Source organism: Musa acuminata, chromosome BXJ3-4, assembly GCF_036884655.1.
Source record: "Musa acuminata AAA Group cultivar baxijiao chromosome BXJ3-4, Cavendish_Baxijiao_AAA, whole genome shotgun sequence".
Lineage (NCBI taxonomy): Eukaryota > Viridiplantae > Streptophyta > Magnoliopsida > Zingiberales > Musaceae > Musa > Musa acuminata.
Genome location: NC_088352.1, coordinates 9,091,058 through 9,111,275, shown reverse-complemented (window position 1 = coordinate 9,111,275; position 20,218 = coordinate 9,091,058). Strand labels below are relative to the sequence as shown.

The window sequence follows — 20,218 nt, the reverse complement described above, 5'->3', positions numbered from 1 at the left end:
TGATTGCTTCTCATCGAGTTCTACCACAACCACCACACACAATGCACCAATCCCATACAGTGCTTTCATGTACTAATGCCTCAATGATCCACATATAAAAGTGTCATCATTCTGCCTCTTTTTTTTCTTAGCTAAATTAAAAAAGTAAAGAAGATGTTTGTGATGCACAATTGGGACTCATCAGACCAATTTTTTTTACCTTCTATCATCAACCCCAGGGGAAGCTACCTTCTTCTTATGTGGTTCACCTAATCAGGCCAAACATATACATTCCCCACTGAATGCTGTCCTCCAATCAAATTTATCGAGCTTTGAATTCCTTAGTACAAGAACATGAATTATTGGTGGATTTATGCAATGAAGCTACACTCGGTGACAAAAGGCTGTGGCTTCTGTCCCCAAATGCCATCCCTCACCAACAATTTTTTGCCCGTGTACACCGGTGTGGAAGTATTCAATCATCAGCCACTGTTTTAGGTCACAAGTCCTTTCACGATGAAGATTGTTCCCGTCGCGTTCACGAGATAAATTTTTCACGATACGAAACACACAAGAAAGATCGTGCATCGCCTACGACAGTGTTGTGAGAGCTCAGTAAGCCCAAAGCTTGACCCCACTTCGCCCTACTTCTTTATTGGCATGAGTGTGAGCTTTGAAAGCAGGGACTAAGGAACAGAGACAGTAAAGCTTGGAAGCATGCTTGAAGCTTCTCGGTATTGGGGAGAGGAAGAGGATAAAGGAGCATAGTGGGGAGAGGATTAGGATGAAATAGGATGGTTAGATGATAGCTTTTGTTCTTGTACATACACTGTTAATTTACATTATCATGATAAAAATATCTGATTTCAATATATATATATATAAAGCTGAGACAAATAGACACTGAATGCAGTGCATGTTAAGCTGTTTCCGGTGAAGTGCAAGTCACCCAACTCGAGCTTGCAATGATTCATCTTCTTCCTGCACAAGGAAGAAAGAGGAGGGGACAGCTTGGGTGGTCCATTGCAAATAGAAATGATTTGAGAATCTCTGCTGTGCACCCCCTCGGTGACTTGCTTTGCTGTTTCCATGACTCCTATACACTTCCAGTACAGAAGACGGTGCGGTGGCTGTGCGCTCACACGGAGGCCGTAGAATTCACGCGCTGCTCCTCTTTCGCCTACTGACAGCGTTTGACCGCCCCACCGGTGGAATCCCACGAAGCCAGCACTGGTTCCTCCTCACATGGCGCCGTCTCCGGTTGGCTCTCGGTGGGGCTTGTCCTCCGCGAGCTGAGCCAGCCGATGGTTCTGACAAGAAGCTGATGCAGCAGGGAAGGAAAGACTATGGAGTCTATTTTATCCTCGAGTCCCTCTCAAAGTCTGGGAAGTCACCGCATTTAAGGGAGGGGGAAGAAAGAAAAACGCAGTCTGAGCTGCCTAAATTTTGTTTGACTTCTCTTCCAGTGGAGTTCTTGGTCAATGGTGAGATCTGATAGCCACCATCTGTCCTCACGGTTTTCTACAGAGTAGGCTTGGAGTTGTTGCTGTTCCCTCGGCGGTCAATTACAAATCCCCAGGAGAATACCCGTCTCTCTCTCTCTACATATATGTTGCGTCGTGTTCATGCACGGTTTGGTCAAAAACACTGGCTGCGACGCTTCAGGTTTCACACGTCTTGTTGTCGGGACAAGCGGCTACCAGTTTCTTTCACCGCTACGGTCACGGTAACCTCATCTGCTACAGTCACGGTAACCTCATCTTGTAATGCAAGGAAGATGTAATCCCAATTCGAGTCCACACTTCCTCAGCACACAGAGAGAGAGAGAGAGAGAGAGAGAGAGAGAGAGAGAGAGAGAATAATGGTGAGAAGAAGGAATGGTGATAGGGTAACATGCAAAAGGTCGTTAAAAAAGGTAGCATTAAAGAGGCCAGCAGCCCTGACAGCAGATGAACACACAGCGGGGAGATAGATAGATAGAAAGAGAGAGAGAGAGAGAGAGAGAGAGAGAGAGAGGAGGGTAGCAATTCATTACATGTAGCTTCTGCCTGCACAATGTCACAGCAGCAGGCTTTTGAGCATGGGGAGGAGGAGGTGATAAAGGGGAGGGTGGTGGTGGAGGAATGGAGCCGACCGGAGCTGCAAGCCTTCCACCTCCACTCCCCTCCTCATCCTTCTTCTGCTGACCAAGACGTGCCCCAGGAAGAATTGTTGGTGATAGAGGTGGCGGAAAGAGGCAGCGGTGGTGTTGCAGGGCCTGTCGCTGCTGCTTCTGGTGGTGCTATGAGCCCAGCTACTACTGTTAGTAGCTCTGCTGCGCCTGGCCTTGAGATGGAAGCCACTAATGGCAACATCAAGGTGGAAGAACCGCCGGTACCACCACCTTCGGCAGCGGCGGCAACAGCACCAGCTGCGGCAGCGAGTGGCAGCCAGGAAGACAAGAAGCCGGCGCCGCCGGCCCCCACGGTGGGCTTCGGCAAACTCTTCCGCTTCGCCGATGGGCTCGACTGCGTGCTCATGGCTGTCGGCACCGCCGGGGCCATCGTCCACGGCTGCTCCCTCCCCATCTTCCTCCGCTTCTTCGCCGATCTGGTCAACTCCTTCGGGTCCAACACCGGCGACCCCGACACCATGGTCCGCGAAGTCGTCAAGGTGTTCCCTCCCTCCCTCCCTCCCCTCCCCGTCCGTCTCTTCTTCCACTTCCCTGTCTGCATCAGATTTGCGTTCACAGAGATGATCTCAGTTGGTGATCTTGCAGTACGCCTTCTACTTTCTTGTGGTCGGGGCGGCGATCTGGGCGTCCTCCTGGGCCGGTGAGTGTTCGAACGCGTTGTTCTTGGATCGAGAAATAGAGGATGGCGTAGAGATTGTTGATGAGCGTAGAATTGTGGAATGCAAACAGAGATATCTTGTTGGATGTGGACGGGGGAGCGGCAATCGACCAAGATGAGGATCAAGTACTTGGAGGCCGCGCTGAACCAGGACGTCCGCTACTTCGACACCGAGGTGCGCACCTCCGACGTGGTCTTCGCCATCAACGCCGACGCGGTCATGGTCCAGGACGCCATCAGCGAGAAGGTGGGCACCGCCCTCGGAGCGATGCAACCTACGGTGTCGGAAATCTTGACCTGGGTCTATGCACTGATGGTGGTGGTTTGGTTTGCAGCTGGGGAACTTCATCCACTACATGGCGACCTTCGTCTCCGGCTTCGTGGTGGGCTTCACCGCCGCGTGGCAGCTGGCTCTCGTCACGCTAGCCGTCGTCCCCCTCATCGCCGTCATCGGCGGCATCCACACCGCCACATTGGCCAAGCTGTCCTCCAAGAGCCAGGACGCTCTGTCCCAGGCCAGCAACATCGCGGAGCAGGTGCCCTGATCTTGTCTGCGTCCCTCCGGATGAGCTCTGCTCCTCGGCAATCTTATGCCACCCCCAATTCCTTGGTCGATTTCAGGCGCTGGCGCAGATCAGAACGGTGCAGTCCTTCGTCGGGGAGTCCAGAGTTCTCCAGGCCTACTCCGCTTCCTTGGGAGTGGCTCAGAAGCTTGGTTACCGGAGCGGATTCGCCAAGGGCTTGGGACTGGGCGCAACCTACTTCACCGTCTTCTGCTGCTACGCGTTGCTGCTGTGGTACGGAGGACTCCTCGTGCGCCACCACCACACCAACGGCGGGCTCGCCATCTCCACCATGTTCGCCGTAATGATCGGAGGATTGTACGACAAAAATCCTGACCCCATTCATCCATCTGTTCCTCTTCAAGGCGTTTTTCACTGTGCATCGCGACGTCTGGCAGGGCTCTCGGGCAATCGGCTCCGAGCATGGCGGCATTTGCCAAGGCGAGAGTAGCGGCGGCGAAGATATACCGAACGATCGAGCACAGGCCAAGCATCGACAGGAAAAACGACACCGGGATCGTGCTGGGCGCCATTACAGGGCTTGTGGAGCTCAAGAACGTGGACTTCGCGTACCCATCCAGACCGGATGTCCCTGTGCTTCGGGACTTCTCCCTGACTGTTGCTGCAGGGAAGACCATTGCTTTGGTTGGGAGCAGCGGCTCCGGCAAGAGCACCGTGGTCTCCCTCATCGAGAGGTTCTACGATCCCACCGCAGGTACCCCAGAAATCCTGCAACAAAGCCACAGTATGCTTTGTTCTGCAATGTTCTTAAAGATTCTGTGCTTTAATTTTCTTTCTGCAGCTGCTTTTTCTTACTTTTTATGTATGCTCAATTCAAGAAGAGCAGAACAAAGAGCCAATGTGTGGAGAAGGGATTCATTCAACCTCGATATCAACACCTGATTCTTTACATGGCACTTTGACTGCAATATGAACTACAGACACTGATGTTCCTGTTGCTGATGCTATCTCTCAGGGCAAATTTTGCTTGATGGGCATGACATAAAGTCCCTGAAGCTAAGGTGGCTGAGGCAACAGATAGGGCTTGTGAGCCAGGAGCCTGCCCTCTTTGCAACCACCATTAAAGAGAATCTGCTCCTGGGCAGGGAAGATGCCACACAAGTAGAGATGGAAGAAGCTGCCAGAGTTGCCAATGCACATTCTTTCATAGTGAAGCTCCCAGATGGCTATGATTCCCAGGTCTGTATGGCTCTCCTTTTCTTCATTTGACTGCTGCTGTTCTCTGCTGGGGGGGGGGGATGTCTTCGGCTTTTGCTCCTATGTGATGGCATTAACATATGTGAGGTGTGCTCCATTGGCTGGCTTCTTAAATATGGGGACTTTCTTTTCTGGCAACTTGTAGAAGATGGCTCCTTTTCTTGTACTGGGGTAGATGCCATTGTTGAAACGAAGTAACATGACAAGATTCCTTTTTGAGGTCCTTTTCTAGATCTTGGCTGATACAGGAGCCTGATGGGTGTGAAGAGAAGCTAGGTTTCACTTTCTACCAACCAAAGCCAAGAAACTCACTTGGTTTTGACCCTGACATTGGATGTCAAACTGCTGAGTCTCTGATTGGGATGAGCAGATGCACATGGCTACTGTGTGTTGCAGACCTTTCAACCAGGAATGAGTAGCATTCATGGAGTACAAGTCCTCCTGTTTCATCCCTGACACTGTTGATGTGTTTCACTGTGTAGGTTGGGGAGAGGGGGCTGCAGCTCTCCGGTGGCCAAAAGCAGCGGATTGCCATCGCCAGAGCGATGTTGAAAAACCCTGCAATCCTGCTCCTAGATGAGGCCACAAGCGCGCTGGATTCGGAGTCCGAGAAACTCGTGCAAGAGGCCCTCGACCGATTCATGATTGGCCGCACGACGCTTGTGATCGCCCACCGCCTGTCCACCGTGCGCAAGGCCGATGTCGTCGCGGTTCTTCAGCAGGGGAGCGTCACCGAGATCGGCACGCACGACGAACTCATGGGGAAAGGCGATAATGGTCTCTACGCGAAGCTGATTCGCATGCAGGAGCAGGCACACGAGGCGGCGCTCGTCAATGCCAGGAAGAGCAGTGCGAGGTGCATTCGGTGGCTTCATCACTTGCTCCTTTGATCGGCTTCGCCGAATCTAATCGCTTGCTTGCTCTGTTCTTCGCTAGGCCGTCGAGTGCTCGGAACTCGGTCAGCTCCCCGATCATTACCCGGAACTCATCGTATGGACGATCGCCCTACTCCCGCCGTCTCTCTGACTTCAGTACATCGGAATTCAGCTTCTCGGTTGACCCGAACCACCGCATAGAGAAGCTTGCGTTCCGAGACCAGGCTAGCTCGTTCCTGCGCCTCGCCAAAATGAACTCACCGGAGTGGTCTTACGCCCTCATAGGCTTGATTGGCTCCATGGTGTGTGGTTCCATGAGCGCCTTCTTCGCCTACGTCCTCAGTGCTGTCCTCAGTGCCTACTACGCTCAGGACTACAAGTACATGCGGCGGGAGATCGGCAAATACTGCTACCTCATGATCGGCGTTTCCTCTGTTGCTCTCCTCTTCAACACCATGCAGCATCTCTTCTGGGACGTGGTCGGGGAGAACTTGACGAAACGTGTTCGGGAGAAGATGCTCACCTCCATTCTTCGGAACGAGATTGCATGGTTCGACAGGGAGGAGAATGCTAGTGCTAGGATTGCCGGCAGGCTTACATCGGACGCTCACAGTGTGAGGTCCGCGATCGGAGATCGTATATCAGTCATCGTGCAGAATGCGTCGCTCATGCTCGTCGCCTTCACTGCTGGCTTCGTCCTCCAATGGCGACTCGCCCTGGTTCTCATTGCCGTCTTCCCTGTGGTGGTTGCCGCCACGGTTCTTCAGGTACTGCTTCTCGATCATTCTAAACTCTGCAAGTTCCGATGGATGTCCGAATTCATATCGCGAACAATGTGATGCAGAAAATGTTCATGAACGGCTTCTCCGGAGACTTGGAAGTCGCCCATGCCAAGGCCACACAGATTGCCGGCGAGGCTGTGTCCAACGTCCGCACGGTTGCGGCCTTCAATTCAGAGGCGAAGATCACCGAGCTCTTCGCGGCCAACCTGCAGAGCCCACTCCGCCGCTGCTTCTGGAAGGGTCAAATAGCAGGGAGCGGCTTCGGCATCGCCCAATTCCTCCTCTATGCTTCCTATGCTCTCGGCCTGTGGTACGCCTCGTGGCTCGTCAAGCATGGCATCTCCGACTTCTCCAAGACCATCCGCGTCTTCATGGTCCTCATGGTCTCAGCCAACGGCGCCGCAGAAGCCCTAACTCTCGCGCCTGACTTCATCAAGGGTGGGCGTGCCATGCGGTCCGCGTTCGAGCTTATCGACCGCAAGACGGAGATCGAGCCCGACGATCTCGACGCCGCTCCTCTGCCAGACCGCCTCCGCGGCGAGGTCGAGTTCAAGCACGTCGATTTTGCTTACCCATCCTGCCCGGACATGCCTGTGTTCCGCGACCTCACCCTGCGTGCTCGTGCCGGAAAGATGCTCGCCCTCGTAGGCCCAAGCGGGTGCGGCAAAAGCACCGTCATTTCATTGATCCAGCGGTTCTACGAGCCGACATCGGGGCGCATCCTCATCGACGGGAAGGACATACGGAAGTACAACCTGAAGGCACTGCGGCGGGTGATCTCGGTGGTGCCGCAGGAGCCATTCTTGTTCGCCGCATCGATCTTCGACAACATCGCGTACGGGAGGGAGGCAGCAACGGAGGCGGAGGTGGTGGAGGCCGCGACAATGGCGAATGCGCACAAGTTCATCTCGTCGTTGCCCGACGGGTACCGGACGTGGGTGGGAGAGCGCGGAGTACAGCTGTCGGGCGGGCAGCGGCAGAGAATAGCCATCGCGAGGGTCCTGGTGAAGAAGGCGCCGATCATGCTGCTGGACGAGGCGACGAGCGCGTTGGACGCGGAGGCGGAGCGGAGCGTGCAGGAGGCGCTGGAGAGGTCCGGGGTGGGACGGACGACCATCGTGGTGGCGCACCGGCTTGCGACGGTAAGGAACGCCCACGTGATTGCGGTGATCGACGACGGGAAGGTGGTGGAGCAGGGATCCCACTCGCATCTGCTCAACCACCACCCCGACGGGTGTTACGCACGGATGCTGCAGCTGCAGCGCTTCTCCAACAATGGCGTGCCACAGGGACCGTCGTCGAGCACTTGACAGAGAGAGACTCCAAGCAAAAAACATCGAAACAAAGATGGCAGCATAACTCCAATTACGTACTACTACTCTTTTTTTTTTTTTGCTGTGTTTTCCTTTGTTTAATCACTGTTTCCATGAGGTAAACAGGATTTGCCATGTAATTATGTTATTTTTAATAGTAACTAAAATTTTGTTTTAACATATTATTATTACATTGTTGGTCACTGAATTTGCTATCTAAATATTTTCCAAATCCATGATTAAAGAAAATGAAAGATGATATGACTTTATTAGTCCTTATTGTATTACTACGACATTTATACGTCGATCTCAAATAAATAGAATATAAACTTGTGATTTAACATCTAACCCTTTTTTTTTTTTTGCATCAATCTTGATGGTATGTATGACATGGGTGAACAAATTTTGTTTAGGATATTAGTATAATGTCAATCCGAAATGTGATAATTATCATAAACTTAAGACTTTGCATCAAAATATATTATTTAGGAATAAGGTGAATAATTTTTTAATGTTATGGTACCGAGATATCAGACGATATATATATCGGTATATACCATCGAGTATGATTTAAATGAAATGATAAAAATAAATTCAAAACTAATGGTATTGTGTCAAAATTGATTTAAATGTCTTGATACTGATATTTGATTCAATTAATTAAATATGAATCGATATATATATATATATATATATATATATATATATATATATATCGGTCCAATCGATATTTAAATCTGATTCTAAGATCGCATCCAAGCTTTTGCATCAAAATATACTATGTTGCAAAAAGATGAACTGCTTTTCGATGTTAGGGTTCTAACATGCCGGATGATATATTAAACGATATATAGAATCTAATATGATCAATCGAAAATAGTAAAAATATTTACAATAAATTATATTATATAATATATATTATTTTCCATGCTGCTTAAAAATGGTTGGTATATAAGATTAGGCAAGAGGAATAACAGGTGTGAAGTAGAGGAAGATTAAAAGAGATATGGTGGTGAAATTGAAAGCAAACATGATGAGCAATTATTCTTTCTTTATGATCAACTTTGGAGAGAGAGTGATAGAGAGAAGGTGCTATATAAATTTTGTAATTATTATTATGATCGAAGCCTCCAACAAGCCATGTGTTCCCCTACCAAGAAGAATAGTTTCTTTTGGCTTCTTCCAATCTACTGATCAACAGAACACAGGGTGATAAATGCTAACATTCAGTTCCTGTCATGGAGATTAGCTACCTGATTGAATTCTGCAGTAGCTTTGTTTCTGGATCAACTTGGAAGCAAAGTCATGATCATCAAAATCCAAAAACTGATATGTTTCAGATGCATTGCATTTCTTTTCTCTGTGGGGACTGCATGATTGAATATGATATATGGGAAAAAGCTAAACAAGTTGGGGGGTTGTGCTCTCTTGTAGATGGTGCAATTTCTGGTTTTTTGTCAGAAGTTCTGACTTATTAGCTGTATAATCTTAACATCTAACACTCTATTGAGAATGATGGAGAAAAGATCAATGACATCAATGCTGTATCCCTGCAGAAAAGAAAACTTGCAGAGAGAGAGAGAGAGAGAGAGAGAGAGAGGAAGAAGAGGTAATTGGGCAATGGTTTGGTCTTCCCTTCTCAGACTTAACCTTGTACCTTCACAAATAGCTACCATTGTTCACTTGCACTTGCAGAGAGAAAAATGCAAAGCTCAACCTTGTATGACCTCACAACAATGGCCAACCAAACATTATCTACACAATAACACTCTCTGCAAGTCCAACCATCAAGCAAGGCCATGGGTCCATAGCAGCATGAAGCTTCATAAAAGCTTGAAAGTGACCAGAGGGAGAAGCACCATCTTAAGTATCTTGAGAATTAGTTGGGGGACAGCATCAACCTCGATCCATGTGATGGTTGAATCCTCCCACTTGCCTCTACCACAAGTAGGCAGCATCTCTCACAGGAAAAGAGGAAGTGGAAAGAGACTGCTCCAGTCACTGATGCAACCATAAACTCCACTTGACTCTCAAGATCAGACTTTACCAAGAATTCAAACTTCATTATTGAGTCTATCTACCATCTGAGAGATCAAGATTGAAATTATGAAACAGAATATTTGAATCTTAAGCTGAAGCTTCTTTTTTTTTATTTAGCTTATTTGTTAAAATAGAAATAACTTGAATGGCCAGAGGTGCATTATTTGCCACTGATGGCATGAAGTGGAGGAACACTTGAGCAGATATTATCAGTAATCAATGCAATGGACAGATTGAAGAGATGTGTCAGGTCACCATCTCTATTGGCCAAACCACACAACTCATAATGAGGAGACAAGAAGGGGGAGAAAGGACAGTGGGGGGGACCTCTTGAAGGTGATGGTGTGGGTAACACTTTAGCTAAATTGAAATGTAGATAGCTTGAGAGGCTTTCATGGTGAATTTGATTTGCTTGTAATATTTAATGAGTTGCTAAAGTACTTGTGGGTGAGAGTTTTTAGATGACAAGTTTAATAGTCTTCACTATGCCAAATAAACAAATCCAAAGCCAGAAGTCCAGTGTTTGATATCAAGGAATATGAATGGTTGGTGGTCCAACATGAACAGCACAATTAAAGAAAAGAACAAGAATTAATCTAGTACTGGTCCATAATTTTATTAATTATTCTTTATTTGGCCCACAATAACTTGCAGTAGTCATTGTTAGAATATTTCATTGTTGAATTCAGACTTGGCCCATGATTTACTTAATCAATGTGTTTCTTTGGCTTGCAAGATCTTGCAGTGGTTGGCCTTGGAAGATCTCCTTGTCTAAATAAAGCTAATAAAAGGAGTTAATTTGACCATCTTAATCATCTTTAAGTGAGGTAATAATTAGCTAGTGAAAGTATTTATTTGTCCTTATTATATAATTAGCCTTTCTTTCTTGGTTTTCTCCACCACATCCATCAACATTCAATTCAACCAAAAACACAATACATTCAAAATTCAAGGGCATATTCAACATCCAACTTTATCCTCGATAAAAAGGAAGAACAAACTTCCATTTTAGCTTTGTAGCATTTTATGCAGGTACAAGATAGAATGGAATTTTTCACTGATGGAATCACACTGGAGGATGCAAAAAAAATGCAATTAATTGTAGTCAATCCAACAATTGCTCAAGCAGGTCAATATGTGCTAATTATATCAGACTGTGAGGATTATCTCAAGAAACAAACAACTTAGTCAACCAGATAGGAACTAGCCAGCATGTGCATTTATGGGTAGGCCAGGCATTACTTGTGACACTAAGCTTTTAATTATATCTCATAAATGTTCTCTGTCAATAGTATTATTATCCATCACCATGGCATCAGACAACTTTCTCACTGATGGATGGAAAGAACAGGATATGAACACAAATGGACCTGGTAATAATGGTACTTCTGAAAAAGAGTGTCATATCAATTGTTCCTACAACCAAAGGTATTCTCATATGAAATAAACACTTGTTCTTGATTCCAACAATAAAAAACCAAAGCATTGCTGCATAAATCAAAACAGATATGTGAACTTTCAAGAATTGAAACATATTGTGCTTAATGGACCTACTAAAAGACTGCCATGCCAAAACCAAATGATCCTCCTGCACTCTGAAGATCAGAAATACTTCGAGAGATTTCTGTCCAGATGGGCATTGACAAAAGAATGGCCTGCTAGTGTTTCCACAAGTCCAGTTTCAGCAAAATTAGAATGCCAAAACTTGAATCTGCCTTATAAGGTGTACATAATCTCTCCACACTAACCAAAATCTGGTAAGCAATCAATTCTCCCTCGCAAAACCTGCTGCAAGATGGGGTTGATAAGCACCAGCAAATGGTATCTTCCTGCTTCAGCGAATATAGAGAGCAATCCTGTGGCACAAGAAAATTTGAGGTGGTCTCCAATGTACACTTACCGTTCTGTACTACAAACATGGATCATTCACCTGATTATGGATCAGGTATCATTGAAAACATAGCTAACATATGCTGTTTGTAATTATGTAAAACATCAAGCTAAATTAATTACACAATCCCTCCATGAAAAGCCTACAATCTAAATGGAATAAAGATAATTTAGACCACAAACTTATCTACTATGAAGCTGCCAATATGATTCGACAAATACACATGCTTCGCTAGTAGATTTCCGTGGGGAGGACAATGGAAATAAACCAATATGAAGCAACAAGAAGAAGCAAACTCTGGCGTTGGCTTGAAGAAAAAAAGGAAATCAGCAACCACGAGAGAAGTTGCATCCTCAATGCTTGTGCATTTTTTGTGTCAACATTTCGGGGAAAAAAACAAGATTGACTAGCTTAAAGTTGCAGCAACCTGCCACAATGAGCTTTGGATTTCAACTGGCCTATTTGCTTTGTATTATAATGTTGAATGTTATCATACTGTTTTTTGATGCATCCAATATGCAGAATATAGAAAACTATAATCCATTAATCCAAAACTATGAATTTAACTAGACAAAGTACTTGTAACTAAAGATTATTCGGTCCTCAATAACCTGACAGTCTTGAAGAAAGTACAGAAATAAGAATTCAGTGAATTCACTATGCAAAGAACTGTCACACCTATCATGGACCTTAAAAGATGAACCAGCTTCATGTACCACTTCAAAGAATATAGTGTCCACTTCTAAAAGTCAGTTTCAAACCATACATTTAAATCTATTTGCAAATTTTGTATCTGACAAGAAACAGGACTTCAATTTGTATGCTAAGCTCATGAATATAGTAGTCCAACAGCATTTCAGTAGACCACAGTTTGTGTCTCTGATCTAGTCTCTTCAAGTCACTGTCGTGTATGATTCGTGACATGGGTTATTTCCAAATCTATAGTCGAGGGAGATCAGTTTACAATACATGCATGCTGAAACCTGCAATTGGGAAGCATTCATTTGAAAATATTATGTGATTTACAACATAAACACCAACATAACACTCGAAAGGAATTAAATTTACTAGTTCCATCGAGAAATAATAGAAGCTATAGGAACGCAAGCTGGTGACAGTTCAAGGAATCCTAAGAAGGTCGACCAAGTTATTTGGTGCAATTATGCATAATAAAAGAGATAATGGCACTGGCCAGCAGTAGAATTATTGGGTAAGAACTTCTCTAATCAAAAGGAGGGCTAACTATATGGGTAAAACTGCATATATTGATCCTTCTCAGATCTCACAATGGCAGGAGCCTTTTGTACTCGACTGTCCTTTTTAGATTATTTAATCACCAAATTGGCGGTGTTAGACAATGCAAAAGCAACGAAAGAAAAAAATGTATTTGATGAGAGTGCCAATAAAATTTAATATTTAATTGCAAATCTCATGATACCCCTCTTATCTATTATGGCATATCTATTTAAGGGATCCTCTTTGCCTCTCTCCTCGCTTGTACCCATCCCCTCTATTTTATTGGTGATGGATAAAGAGAATATTGTAATGGTGATAGACAAGAAATACAATAGTTGCGATGAAGAACAAATGAAATGGTAGCAATGTCTCCAGTATTCCACATTTATAGGTACATGTTTCTTCCACCTTGACTTCCTCTTATTCTTTGCCTTCCTTCCTGCCCCTCTTCATTTTTTTTCTTTTGAGGCCATGAGATCACTCAAAATTGGTCGAAATTGGCCAACTAAGATTGGGTTTGATCAGTGCCAGTCAATTATGACTAATTTCAAACTATAGGTTCGAGAAAATGGCTACCACTGAATCTGTCTTACACAATACTAAGCGTCTTCTATCCGAATAAGCTGATGTTGCAAATTGTGGCCCCATATCACAGTGATATGTGATCTGATCACCATATTTGACACTTCAATATAACAAATATAATTCAAATTTTAGTCATGGAAGGGGTACAGTCCTAATGAAAAGTTCATTCACATAAAGCTTAAATCATCAAAGAACTAAACAATTAAAAAGCATAATCGAGTTAAAAGTTATTAGGTTGCCTACTGATATGGCATATTATGGTATCGCCCCTTGTGACCATAGTCAGGAAACAAATCAGCTTAGAGATGGAGCCTCGAGGCTGAGATGGTGCATCGCGTCGACATGGCACCTCGAACTCAGGTGAGTGGGTGCCGCTTCCCGTGCCATCCGGAGTCGTACAAGACAGCGCTGCACAGTACAGAGTCGCTTTGGAAAGCTTGGAACGGCGCCATGCAGCGTCGTTCCGTGCAGGTCGGTCAGCGCACACAAAGAGGTATAAGCCGACTGCCCGAAGAGTCGGCCGCCATCATCAGATCGCATACGATCGACCCTTGCTCGCAGGTATAAAGCCGATCCCCTGATCGGCATGGGGGAGATTTCCCTAGACTCCACTCAATACTTAATCTTCAGAGGGGTCGAATCGAGAAAGCCCCCTCTTGACTTCAACCTGCGTGCAGGAACCCGACGTCGTCGGAGCGGACCGCTCACCGATAAGAAGGATCAAGTTCGAAGATGAGTGTCAAACTCAGCCCAACTCGATGGTCGCTTCCATCACCCGAGCATCGTTGTGGACAACCTTGCACATTTGGGATACGACCAAGCTATGCTGACACCTCGGTCACGGTGTAAAGGTTCACTAACATTTTGACACTAGAAGGAGGGCCCGATGTCGCAGGAGCGTCCGATCACAGTCAATCCTGAAGCTCGTTCTAGTGAAGAGCCGCTAGCAGTCCACCCCGCCTATGGGCTCGGGGGGCAACCACCCCTTATACCGCACAAAGATGGGGGCGTCATGGCCCAAACACCATATCACTACTGACGCCTGTTCAATGACCTCAATTTCCTCCTCCCCCCCTGGAAATGCCTTGGGACCGCCGGTCATCTCACTTAAGGCATTCCTTACCCTCACCAAGCGGGTTCAAGCCTTAGCAGGAATGATGCAGACAATCATCCCGCTCATCCCACAACTCATCCAACAGACGGCTCCCCCACTGTCGGCCATACCAACGCTCCCTCCGAGGCCCCCCAACGCTCCTTCGGCCAACCTATCACCTTGAGCCCCTATTCCTCATGACGAGACCGAGGAGCGGATCGGAGATCCAGGAATGGCACCTGAACAAAGCACCCCCATGTCTTGCCTAACCGCACTGCCATTCCCCAAGCTCGATACCTTGTCATCGGACTTGGCCGACGACTCATTAAGGGCTCAGTTGTAACGAGAATTTCAACGAGAATTTCACAGATCAAGGGACGAGGCCGCAGAAAGCCACTCGGGAGGATCTCCTTTCACCCAGGAAATCCAAGATAAGCTTGTACCCCTCAACTTCCACCTCCTTACTCTAGAGATGTATGACGGCGAGTCCGACCTAGCAGAGCATGTCGCTGCATTCCAGGTCCAAATGGCCCTCTATGACACTTCTGATGCCCTCATGTGTCAGGCTTTTCCCACCACCCTCCGAGGACCGGCTCAGACGTAGTTCAACCGGCTACAACCAACCTCGATCTCATCTTTTGATTAACTCGTAAAGGAATTCCTATAGAACTTCCTAGCCAGCTCGCGAGCCAAGCCTTCCATGGCCACGCTCCTTGGGTTGTGCCAAAGCGACAGCAAATCTCTCTCTCAATTCGTCACACGCTTCACCTCCGAGATCCGAGGAGTCCCGGATGCTCATCCTTCCCTGATCATGCAGGCGTTCCTGATGGGTTTGTGGCCCTTAAGGTTTTTTTGGTCGCTGGTTGAAAGACCACCCACAACTGTTCCCGAGATGCTCCAGCACGCCAACTAGTACATCGCCGCCAAGATACTGATGGCGAGGAAACGTGAAGACAACAAGAGGCCTCGCACGGAGCAACCCTGAGGGGCATCCTCGGGACTATCTGCGGGACAATCTCGGAGGAGGCTTGATTGACCCGAGCCATCGCTCCCAAGGCCCCCTCCTCTACCTCAGAATACTTCCCGCATTGAAATCTTTCTCTGGATTAAGGAGAAGGGACTCCTAAGGGAGCCCAACCCGATAAAAGCTACTCACAATAATCAATCTAAATATTGTAGGTTTCATCGAGAATACGGCCATGACACGGAAGAATGTCATGACCTCCAGAATCAAATCGAAGATCTAATCCATGAGGACACCTTAGGTGCTATCTCAAAAATCCAAGAGAAGTATCCCCTCGTCCCAGTGGCCCTATCGAAAAGCAAATTGATGTCATCATTGGCAGATCGGCTTCTGGAGGTGATAGCACGTCGGGACGGAAGGCCTACGCACGCAGCACTGTGGAGAAATGCCCAAGGCCGGGATCTGGGTCTGAGATTACCTTCAGGGCCGAAGAGGTCAAGTTCCCTGACCACGATGACGTCATAGTAATCTCATTCTGCATCGCTAATGCCCGAGTGAAGAGGGTGATGCTCGACACCGGAAACTCCGCCGATGTGCTATACTTCGACGTTTTCAAGAAGCTCGGCCTGACGGAAGGAGATCTCGCCCCGATGGCCTCGACGCTTATAGGATTTATGGGAGACTCCATCTCTCCACTCGAAACCACCTCCCTCCCCATCATTATTAGAGAAGAGCCAAGGTCTAAGACACTAATGATCATCTTCATGGTGGTCGACCTACCTTCCGCGTACAATGTCATCCTCGGCCGACCAACCCTCAACAAGTTAAAGGCAGTCGTCTCTACCTACCATCGAGCCATGAAATTCCCTACCCCAGTCAGGGTCGGAGTAGTAAGAAGCGACCCAAGGGAGTCCCGGCAATGTTACCTGACAGGGATCACTCTACCAAAGAAGCTGTGGCCTAAGCTATCCCTCTCGGACCCCCGAGATACAACTAAAATACTGCCTCACCCAAAGCCGACCGAATAGATGATAGAGATCCCCCTAGAAAAAGGATGACCTGACAAGGTTGTTAAGGTCGGGACAACACATCCAGAAAAAGACCAGGTCCAACTCGTCGACTTCTTGAAGAACGCTAATGTATTGGCCTGGTCCCCGAAAGGCATGCCATGGATTGACCCCGAGGTCACACAACACTATCTCAACATTCTCCATGGGGCACGTCTTGTGAAGCAAAGACCGTGGAAGTTCGCCCCAGACTGACAAAAAGCAATCAGCAACGAGGTGGATCGCCTATTCGAAGCTGGATTTATAACCGAGGTGAAATACCCTCGGTGGTAGTCTAATGTAGTCCTCATCAAGAAACATAATGGAAATTGGAGAATGTGCGTTGACTACACTGATCTGAACCGGGCATGCCCGAAGGACTGCTACCGACTCCCGATGATAGACCAGCTGGTGGATGCCACTTCGGGGCATGAGTTCCTTAAATTCATGGATGCATTCTTGGGCTACAATTAGATCCGAACGGCACCTCGGGATCAAGAACACACTACTTTCATCACTGACCGAGGGGTATACTATCACAAGGTAGTGCCCTTCGGTCTAAAAAATGTCGTAGCGACATACCAGAGAATGGTCAATGAAATGTTCAAGCAATAACTTAGGAAAAAATGGAAGTTTACGTCGACGAGATGATCATCAAAAGCAAGACGGTTGGCATCCATTTGGTCAATCTTGCCGAGACTTTCTAGACCCTCAAGTGATTCAGCATGCGGTTGAACCCTTCGAAATGAGCCTTCAAGGTCAGCTTCGACAAATTCCTCGGGTTCATCATCCACTACCGACAATATTTCATTACATACAAAATATGCTTATACAATAACAACAATATATCAATCGACAAGGCTTGCCCAAAATATGAATAGCTCTCCACTATCTCAGCCCAATTCAAACATCTCAGTGAATGACAAGCTAACATGAAAGATTTATATAGCAATGAAGCGAGCATACAAAGCTCAACAAGCAACTAACATATCCATGGCAAAATAAGAAGTTTCAAGCTAGCTTAGTATCAAAGTGTAAGGCAGGATACAAGAATTCATAGATATCATCTCATTAGATACAAAATCATAAATGACATTTCATTTACACCCTGGTGTACCGATACTATAGCACTGTAGCGGTATAGGGTGGTCCGTGTACCGAGTACCTAGCGGACCGGTACGTACCGCCCGGTACGCTTCGGTACGGCAAACACTGGCTGTACCCGAGCATGCTTCTAGCACTATTAGCATCGTTGCACGTATGATAGGGCATCTCGACGTATGGTTGGCCAGTAGTACCCCTATGTGAGAATTTTGAAAGCTAAGGTTCAACCACCGATGTGCTCTCCACAAATGCCTTTGTGAACTTCTACGAGGATTGTCTCGGCTTCGAGGGGTGCCAAGCATCGAAGGAGAGGTTGGGAGAAGGCTCTATGGTATAGTTTCCCATTAGTTTTGCAGTAGCATGTCTCGATGCATCTAAGTCGTCGAGCAGCGGCTCGGTTGATGGGCAGTGTCCCTTCTTTTTTGTAGCAGGGGATCTCCTCCATCCAACTAAGGGTGGCTTCGATTGTGACGATGCCTATGGTCGAGACGGTCGGGGTTGAGAGGACCTCGGCCTTTGGGGGGAGTCCCTTTGAACCATGGGTGGAGGCCAATTTGTCCAATGCGTCGGCCTGCGCATTCTCGACTAGGGGTATCCTTGCAATCGAGAGACGACGGAAATGATCGGCGAGTCGCCGCACCTCGGCTAGGTATCGTGCCATGGTTGGTTCACAAGCCTCGTAGCTCCCATTGATGTGACCCACGACTAATTGCGAGTAACTGAAGGCCTCCAGGTCCTGCACGTGCATCTCTAGGGCGAGGCATAGCCCTGACAACAACACCTCATACTCGGCCTCGTTGTTGGTGGCCTTGAACTTAAGTCGAAGTGCATGGTCATATGCTTGATCGTTCGGGCCTCTAAGGACGAGCCCTGCCCCTGCTCCCTCCGAGGTGGCAGATCCATCCACGTACAAGGCCCAAGTATCCCTGGAACGTCCCTGTTCGCCAGGCCACTCGTCGAGTGTTAGCTCGGAAATGAAATCGGCCAATACTTGAGCTTTTATGGTGGCTTTGGGGGCATATTAGATGTTGAACTCCTCGAGCTCGATCGACCATTTTAGCATCCGACCGAATACGTCAAATTTATAGAGGATCTGTCACAATGGTTGGTTGGTGCTTACCTTTACCGTGTGGGCTTGGAAGTATGGTCATAGCTTCCTGGCTGTCTTCACTAGCTCCATCGCCAACTTCTCGATCGGAGGATATCGTTCTTGGGGTCTAGCGAGGACGTGGCTGATTTAGTAGACGGGTTGTTGTGTTGCTGAGCTCGCTCATACCAGCACCGAGGTAACCGCTTGTTCGGAGGCTGCCAGGAAAAGGTCGAGTGTTTCACCCGGGTCGGGCGAGGCGAGCCAAGGTAGTCTATAACATTTCTCGTTTCTAAATTTTCGTATAAGTTTCTAACTATAATGTAAGTATCCATTTTGAATTCTATAGAAGAGCCTAAATATAAATCTGAGAACCTATTTATAAAATTTGAGGACCTATTCATAAAAAAAATAAATTCCACCATCTAAGCCTCTCTGCCTTCGTTCCTAAGGAACATGAGAAGGCAACTTGTGTTGGAGAAGAGTGGAAGAGAGAAAGAAGAAGATAAAAAAAGAAGAAGAGAAATCTAGGGCTTTGGGCTTTTTGATCCCAAATGAGAAGATTTGAGTAAAAAGACCCAAAGCCTCATTCAAATTTTACATTCTTTTGAGTTAGTTTGGTGAGAGGTTGCGCAATTCGAGAGAATCCCTCTATAAATCTCCTAACCCATCATGCCCAAGAAGCTTCTAATTTTTGTCACATTTGTTGATACTTCCCACTTAATTATAGCTTCCACTTTTTTTGGATCAATAGATATGTCATTCCTTGAAATCACATGGCCTAAGAAAGCAACTTCATTCAACCAAAATTCATATTTACTAAACTTTGTATACAACCTTTTTTCTCTTAGTATGGATAATACATTTCTCATGCTCCTGATTACTCCTTGAATACACTAATATGTCATCAATGAATACAATTATACAATCATCCAAGAGTGGTTGAAATATCCTATTCATCAGCAACAATAATCTTTATCTTTATTTTTATTTTAATTCTGAATAATTCGAAAGATTTCATTTTAGCACAAGATATTTCTCTCGTTTAGATAAAAAACTATGAATCTGAAATTTTTCGGTAATCTGACCTCTATACATTGTTTTAGACCTAACTTTTAGTACCGAATTCTAATTTTGGCCAAACCTAATTTATTTAAAAGTAGACTCAAAGATCTTTCTTTTAATACCATATTAAAAGATTTGGAATATAAATATCTACCCAGTTATTTACTGAAACTAACTCTATGAATTCCATAAAATAGAGATTTTGATATTTGACCTTTGGTTACCAAATCATTTGTACCTCTTCTTTAGAAACTTCAATTTATATAAAACTTATTTTATCTGAAAGTAGATTGAAATATATTTCTAATGATATTTTTCTTGAGTAAATTAGAGCATAATTGATAATTTAAATTATTTGTTCAATGTTCCTCTCAAATTATGTCAGAATCGCGCTTTGGTTGATTTCGCCTATTCTTATTTCATTTCTTTCGACATTGAATTTATTTAGCATTCTTTCTTCAATTAAGTTATATGTGATTGCTTAGAATCTTTGTATGCTCTTGCCTTTATTTTCTTTCAAATTTGAATGCAATTGCGAAAGATTAT

At 46.1% G+C, this 20,218-nt stretch overlaps 1 protein-coding gene across 1 annotated transcript; it reads left to right on the top strand.

Moving 5' to 3' along the window:
• The first annotated feature begins 1,860 nt into the window (after window positions 1–1,860).
• On the top strand, window positions 1,861–7,739 carry LOC135637261 (ABC transporter B family member 1-like). Its single transcript, XM_065149874.1, has 10 exons — window positions 1,861–2,631; window positions 2,738–2,792; window positions 2,882–3,057; window positions 3,146–3,346; window positions 3,432–3,691; window positions 3,772–4,088; window positions 4,350–4,573; window positions 5,074–5,447; window positions 5,528–6,233; window positions 6,311–7,739. The coding sequence occupies exons 1-10, from the start codon at window positions 2,035–2,037 to the stop codon at window positions 7,556–7,558; spliced, it is 4,158 nt and encodes a 1,385-aa protein (XP_065005946.1). The 5' UTR covers window positions 1,861–2,034; the 3' UTR covers window positions 7,559–7,739.
• Window positions 7,740–20,218: the final 12,479 nt, after the last annotated feature.